Source organism: Centroberyx gerrardi, chromosome 14, assembly GCF_048128805.1.
Source record: "Centroberyx gerrardi isolate f3 chromosome 14, fCenGer3.hap1.cur.20231027, whole genome shotgun sequence".
Taxonomy (NCBI): domain Eukaryota; kingdom Metazoa; phylum Chordata; class Actinopteri; order Beryciformes; family Berycidae; genus Centroberyx; species Centroberyx gerrardi.
The window spans coordinates 30,043,956-30,051,510 of NC_136010.1; the positions used below are offsets into that span (position 1 = coordinate 30,043,956).

At 40.1% G+C, this 7,555-nt stretch overlaps 1 protein-coding gene across 1 annotated transcript; it reads right to left on the minus strand.

The window, feature by feature from the left end:
• Positions 1-2,090: 2,090 nt before the first annotated feature.
• Positions 2,091-5,816, minus strand: icmt (isoprenylcysteine carboxyl methyltransferase). Its single transcript, XM_071896201.1, has 5 exons — positions 5,598-5,816; positions 4,725-4,813; positions 3,581-3,750; positions 2,581-2,798; positions 2,091-2,293 (listed from the first exon to the last, which is right to left on the minus strand). The coding sequence occupies exons 1-5, from the start codon at positions 5,814-5,816 to the stop codon at positions 2,114-2,116; spliced, it is 876 nt and encodes a 291-aa protein (XP_071752302.1). The 3' UTR covers positions 2,091-2,113.
• Between the last annotated feature and the right edge of the window lie 1,739 nt (positions 5,817-7,555).

Here is a 7,555-nt window from a genome sequence, read left to right on the forward strand (position 1 = left end):
ATATTTTATATACATTTTACAAAGCTCCTACACAAAACTGCCGGACTTGGCCTCTTACCATTTAGCTTACATGTTCTCATTGTAAGCTAAAGCCAATATCACTCAACATAGTGTATGCTAAAGTGTTAGAATGGAGCTCTGGAGCAAATTATCTACCAGGGACACATGGATGATTTCGGTGTCGACGTTCTCATTACTTAGCAGATAAGTTGACCAACTGGACAGTCTCCCAGAAACTTGGTGCATTCCTTAAACATTCTTAATAATAGGTTCTTAATAACAAAATCAGTAGGATTTGTACCTAGAGACCATATTTGCTCCTGTCTTTATTCACAACCTGAACAATCTCTCAAACACACATGGTAAGGACAGGGTGTGAAGAGCGGATTGCAGCATTAGTGAAGCCACTCAGACGAACCTGAGAGAGAGCAGTCGAGTCAGTCAGTCTTCTCTCTGAACTGCTTCGCCCATACAACTCAAGTCTTTTGGTTGGTTTATAACACACAGTGAGCGTGACCAGTACAGGGGGGAAAGAAGGACAGGATGGATGAGCTAATGACAGAAATGACAGGAAATGCTAGCTACTGTTTCAGAGCAGGATGCCTGAAGAGTTTGATTTCTCAATGAACTTTAGGTGGGCAACATAAACACAAGAGGGAGGGACTATAAGATCCATACCAATAGGAGGCTACAACACAGGAAGAGAAGTCAACATTTCTCTTCCACCACTGAAAACGTTAAGGAAATGGACCTGACTCTTTCTGTTGTTTTCTTCTGATTATCATACTATGCCGGTCACTTTAAGACCATGTGAATGAACTGCAACTTTCAAGATTTTATCATGCCCCTGTGTACAGAAACACGTCTTCATCACAACATACAGGAAACATAACGATAAATGAATTGTCACTGCATGTTGCTTCATAATCCACCATCTGGAAACCTTCTAATCGAAAGTTTTACATGAATTGGGGTGAGCGATTTGTGATTGTGGAGTATTTTCACCTGAGTGGACATAAATTTGATTCGGTGGATTATTCTGCTGTGGGGTTGGAGTCAATTCACTCTCAATTCAAGAGGTGGATTCTAGGATTAGACATATATCTGGCCGATATTCTAACTTCTATTAAGCCATGTTGTCCACCTCCGATATGACGGAGGTTTCTCCCTGACCACAGCTACATAAAAAGACTCTGGAAAACCTGACGTGAAATTTTACTTTACTTGTACATTTTATTTATTCATTTTATTGTTCAATGTTTTCAGAAACTTCAAGGCAGTAATGTAACCCAGAGTTTCCCCTATCACTGAATCCTACCTTAAAGAGCTGCTAACCATAAAAGAATTTCATTATCCTGGATTTCAATGGAGAGATTTAGTGTCCCATGATGGTCTGAATGCTGTTTCGGAAATTCAGAGGCTTTTCCACCCTGACAGGAATAAAATTCTGGGGGAAACACTGCATCCTTGTACTTTTTTGGCTTGAAAATAGTTAAATGTAAAGATACTAAATAACAAAATATCAGCTATTGGTGACTTCAACCCAAAAATATCGGTATCCGTGTCAACCTTCAAAAACATACTGTATATTGGTCGAATTCTATCTCCATTAAAAAGATCCTCACATAAACGAAGAATAAATGAACGATTAATGAGGCATTAGCCATTTCAATTTCCCTACTTAAAGTGATTTACGTAAAAGCAACTGATACCAAAGGGCATTGCTGTGAATACTCAGTAGCATCCTGGAACACAACAGGTCAGACGTCATGTGAAAACACACTAAGCCTGATAAAAGTATGCAAACAGAGGAAATGGAACTAAAACAGATGGAGTGAGTAGAAGTGGAATACTATACTATACTGGAGGTTGTCGTGTCTTCCGAATTTGATTTTTTTTGTCTCGTTTCAACATAAGAGGTTGGTAGAGGACCAGCAGCCCGGCCGCCTGCCGCTGTCGTAGTTGTCAGGGTCTCTGGCGATGAGCTTTAGGGCTCAGCGAGCTGCGGGGTTTCCCCTTGGAAGGTAGCCATGATGGCAGCTACCGAACGCCGACCAGGGCGGCCCCGCTTTAGTGCTTGAAGTCCGTTATGTCCGGCACTCGTCTCCGCGGCCTAGTTGACGCGGATGCCTGAAATGAAGGGCAGCCCGGTGGAAACCTTCTTTTTGTACTCCACGTAGTCCTCCCCGAAGAAATGGATGAGGGAGAGCTCCTCCTCTTCGATCCGCTCGCGGAAGAAGCGCCAGCTGGCTAATGTGTAGCCGAGTATACACACCGGGTTACACAGCATGATCTGCAACATTGTAAAGTTAAATCACGATCAGCAAAAAAGCAAATGTATGGCTTCAAAATACATTATAAAATCAGATTAAACTTTAATGACCAGTGGGGGGAAACTGGGTTGTTGTAGCAGCAAAAGTAATAGGATACAGCCAAAACAAATAGAATATAAATATGAACATAGAAAATGGGTCGTACTAGAACTATAAAAATGAAAGATATGAAATATGAGTTACAGCATTTTGAGAGCGCCAAACCATGGCAGTAGTGCTTGTAGTGTCTGCCCCAGTAGTGCCTCACCTGTGTTCCTATGCTCCAGTAGAACCAGCCTACGTAGGAGGGGTGTCTGAAGTAGGAGTAGACCCCGCTGGTGACCAGCACATGGCTCTGGGCCTTCTCATTCTGTACGATGTGGTTGAAGTTGGAGCCGGCCGTCAACATGGCCGCCTTACGCAGGCCTTCGCCACACAGCACCATCAGCAGGCCCGCCACACTAAGCCAGTTCAGGTGCTTCAGCTCTGGGAAAAGGGATACAGATTTTAAAAATAAATAAATAAATAAATTAGACTGATGTTGCTGATATTAATATATCTTTAAAGGATAACGCTAGTGTTTTTAATGCATTTCTTACCGTCAACAAATCCTATGAAAATAACAAAATCAACAATGCGTTTGCTCTATTCCCGTTACTTTCTGCCTTCCCACGTTCCCTTTTTAGCCTTCAACCCGGAAGTCATTGGCTTCAATTGTAAGTTACAGACCTTTAAATACAGCTAAATACATAGTTTCTATTACGTTACCATGAAAAGTCAGGCTATTGTAGTTATTACCAAATCAAATGGGAACAAATTCTTCATTACGCCGGGGACTATTTTCGGTGCTACGGAACTACTTTCCTGAGATGGAAAATGTGTTTACAGTCGGCTTATTAAGTTGTTTGAGGAAAAAGTCGGCCGGCCCGGTGCATCGCGATGATGAAATATGTTGCCCAGAGCAACAGCATGGCTCTTTGACGTGTTTTTAATCTTTTTTTTTTTTTTAAACAATGGAGTTCTATGGCTACTGGGACATGGCTTCATTGGGCACCGGCTACATGGACGAGACTTGTTGGCACTTCTTAGCCTAAATTTCCATCCTGTTCAGTGTTTAATAAAAATATAATTGCTGTGTGAAAACACGCTATGAAGGGCCATTTTGAAAAGACAAGGGCCAAATGGGAGCAACTGTTTACAACAGAAGCCGCTCACATAAATCCCACAAGGTATTAGGAATACCACGGAGATAGAGATGAGAAACAAACCTGGAACCATGAGTTTCTCCACGGTGAACTCCAGCCATGATGAGGCTGCAGCCAGGGTATACTCCACACTGTGGTTGAGCAGAAAGGAGTCCAGCGAAAGGCTGCGAGGGTTGATGATGGCCGTCACCAGGTACTCCGAGTAGTGGAAGAATGACAGGGAGCACATGTACCTGCCAAGGTTATAACAACAAGTTAAGGCTGTACTCGGCAAGAGTTTTATGTAAAGGATGTAGGATAGAAAGACTTGCATATTGCCCCTGTTAACTAGGGCTGCAACTAGCGATTATTTTCATTGTCCATTATTTTCTCGATTAATCGATTAGTTGTTTAGTCTATAAAATGTCAGAAAATGGTGAAAAATGTCGATCAGTGTTTCCCAAAGCCCAAGATGACGTCCTCAAATGTCTTGTTTTGTCCACAACCCAAAGATATTCAGTTTACTGTCATAGAGGAGTAAAGAAACCAGAAAATATTCACATTTAAGAAGCTGGAATCCGAGAATTTTTACTTATCTTTCTTAAAAAATTACTCAAACCGATTAATCGATTATCAAAATAGTTGGCGATTAATTTAATAGTTGACAACTAATCGATTAATCGCTGCAGCTCTACTGTTAACCATTGGATTCAACTAGACACACCGCTTTCACTGTAGATAAGGACAAGTAAATAATCCATAATCCACGACAGACTGTATTATATCGTCCCCCCACCACAACAACCACTGCCAAAAGTAAATTGTCAACCTCCGGGAAACACTCTGCAGTTATTTACTCTAACATGTCCTTTTAGATACATAAGAAATATGTACTGAATATATTCTGACACTGTAAGGAGTAATATTGAGTAATGACAGATGGTATGTCAAAATGTCTTCCACATATGTATTCCATATAAAGTGCCAATATTTCCCTAAAGACAAAGTAAAAGCCTTGACAGATTTCCTGCATGGCAGTTGTGCAAGGGTCATTTACCCATGGAGTCCTTGCATACTGTGTGTTTCAAATGATGGACTAATAAACAGGACTAATAAACAGTGAATGCAAATAAGATAAAATCCATACACCCCTCTCACTCCACTGAACAAGAAAACTCTAAACCTATGTACAAACGGTAAATTGGAATCTGAATGTGTAGCTACATACCAGCCAAAATGTGTCCAAGTGGTTTGGGAGAAGCTTATGATTAAGCCACAGCCAAAGGTAACACCAAGAAAGCAGGCTCTCACAGCAACCTGGAACAAGGGGGAGGTCAGACCAAACTAGGTTAACATGATTAAACAGACAGAAAACCAAATTAACCCGATTTTGCAAATGTATTTACAATGAACTGTTGTGAATGAATGGGTAAATGTTTTGAATCACAGAATCTGGTAGTGTGTAAAATTGTGTCAAATGCCAAACTTGGTGCAAGTCATGGATGGAGAAAGGAGTTCTACGTAGTGGGCAAGTTGGATCTTGTGTTTACACTACCATATTTCCCCCCTCTTCTTTTGTCATTGGCTATTGAAAATTCCCGTTAAGATTTGAGTCTTTGTCCTCATACCACAGGATCAGGCTAAATCAAACATGTTTGATTTAATCGTGACGTGGCCGACCCCTTTGACCTGCTATATTTTAATGGGATTTTGCGTGACATTCTCACACAACGGATCGCAGCATCGGAGCTATGCCAAAAGTAGTATTAGACGTACCAAGTTGCAAGCAGGGAGGTTAAAGTTACCTAGAGCAGCTTTGTCTGGCTTAGGGTTCTATCTTGAGCACACCAAGAATATCAGCTGTCTCTTTCCTCCAGCTAATAAGCTTAACTAAACAGATAACGTTAGCTAACGTTAGCTAGGTGACTTAGCTAGCCACCGTTGGCATTGTAACACCCAAGTTTGACTGATATGTTAAAGTAACTTATGACAAAATTACATGTGCTGTAATAGACATATGGTTGATGAAAAGTACTGCAGATAATTAGTACTTTAACCAAGATGAGAATGAGTGAAGCCAGTATCTAACGTTAAGTCTTACCTTGTACAGAGGTCCAGTGTATATGAGTAGCAAGAGGCCATTGGCAACAGCAATGTGGATAGAAATTGCTATTTTTCCGGGTGTTTCCGTGAGATAATCAAAGACCCAGTCAATATGTCCAAACAAGGTTCTGATCAAGGGGATTATTACCACGCTAAGCCCTAAAATAAAGCTTTTTACACTTATTCTCCCTTCTAGCACCAACTTACTGCCTGCCATGATGGAAATGCTGCGCTCTTGAATGAACTGTCGCGATATCTGACTGGCAACCTCATGACTCCCATTTGCTACCTTCAAATGTTGTCGGAAATATCACAATTCCGAGTTTTAAAAGCACGAGTGACCAAACAAAGTGGTAAATAGGACTAGGCGGGTGGAATTTTCTATGATACCCGAGTTGTCCAGATGATACATTTAGGGGCGGAGAGCATGGCAGCTGTGTCAACAACGGATTGTTGAAGTGATGTATTCATCATTTAGTAAATACCAAAATCACTTGGATGTGTGACAAGCATGACAACTTGCATTTACCACCTCCAAACATTGAAGTAGCAGTTTAATCTCTCCGATGATACAAAAAAAATGAACATTAAACAATAACTTGAATGGGACCAGAGTGTGTGTGTACCAGATGAGAAAACAGTCAACTGTGAATTCTGGTGCGTTCTTGTACTGGGAAAGTCCGACATCCAGGACTTAAAAGTCGGCTGCTAAACAGCATTGCATTCGTACGGAAGCGTATTGCATTCACCAAAGAAAAAACAATCGGAGATGGTTTCTCGTAATTATGACTTATGTATCTCATAATTATGACTTAGTATCTCATAATTACGAGAAAAGAATACTTCCGGTTTGGGCGTTTAGCCTTCAAAATAAAAGCGCAAGATTTAAAACTTGTAGAAATACTGTTTTAAACCAATTACCTTGTATTTAATCGTCAAATTCAATAAGTGAGCACCCATTTTAATGTTTGATGTCATAATAATAATGAACAATGCCATAATATCTGCCATTTGTAACTGTAAACGCTGCATATATTACACTTGCAGTATGGCTGACTTTGAGAGCCTGCCATGACTTTTTTTTTTAAAGCACTTGGACCTAAATGTTACTGTGTAGTGAAAGTTCAGTTCTGCAGGAGTGTTTTGACATAGAACTTGTGCTGTTACAATGAAAGGTAAATTGTACAGTGTCCAATTTAGTCAGAAAATGTCAGAATAATATATAGTTAAGAATGGCACGTTATGGCATTGTTATTCATTATTATTATTATGACATCAAACATTAATATGGGTGCTCACTCATTGAATTTGACGAGTAAATCCAAGGTTTAAAACAGTATTTCTACGTTTAAAATCTTGCGCTTTTATTTTGAAGGCTAAACGCCCAAACCGGAAGTATTCTTTTCTCGTAATTACGAGATCTTTATTTCGTAATTATGAGATACTAAGTCATAATTATGAGATCCTAAGTCATAATTACGAGATCTTTATCTCGTAATTATGAGATACTAAGTCATAATTATGAGATACAGAAGTCATAATTACGAGAAACCATCTCCGATTTTTTTTTCTTTGATGAATGCAATACGCTTCCGTACATTCGTGTGCTATTTTGTCGTTAAATCAAACGATACAGAAGCCGCAGACCTCTGACTGCTCCAGCAATTCATAAAACTGGAAATACATCTCCAGGAAAAGACCAAGTATGTTACATCATGCCGAGACACCTGAAAGATGGGGCATTAATGAAATTGTTGGCACTTTACAACAAGGTATAGGAAGAAGGAAAGCTTCCAGTGTCATGGAAGGAGGCGATAGTAATTCCTATACGAAAGCCAGGGAAGGACCCAACTAAACCCACCAATTATAGGCCAATAGCCCTTACTTTGCATGTAGGTAAAGTCATGGCGAGAATGGTTACAGAACAACTAACATATTTTCTAGAGGAGAGAGGAT

What these genes read in the sequence shown, in the direction of transcription:
- icmt (XM_071896201.1), bottom strand. Translation starts at nt 5,816, where the DNA reads ATGGCAGGCAGTAAGTTGGTGCTAGAAGGGAGAATAAGTGTAAAAAGC. An exon ending in ACTTGGACACATTTTGGCTG is followed by an intron (nt 3,751 to 4,724) that starts GTATGTAGCTAC and finishes TAACCTTGGCAG; the next exon opens with GTACATGTGCTCCCTGTCAT. An exon ending in ACTGGAGCATAGGAACACAG is followed by an intron (nt 2,294 to 2,580) that starts GTGAGGCACTAC and finishes ACAATGTTGCAG; the next exon opens with ATCATGCTGTGTAACCCGGT.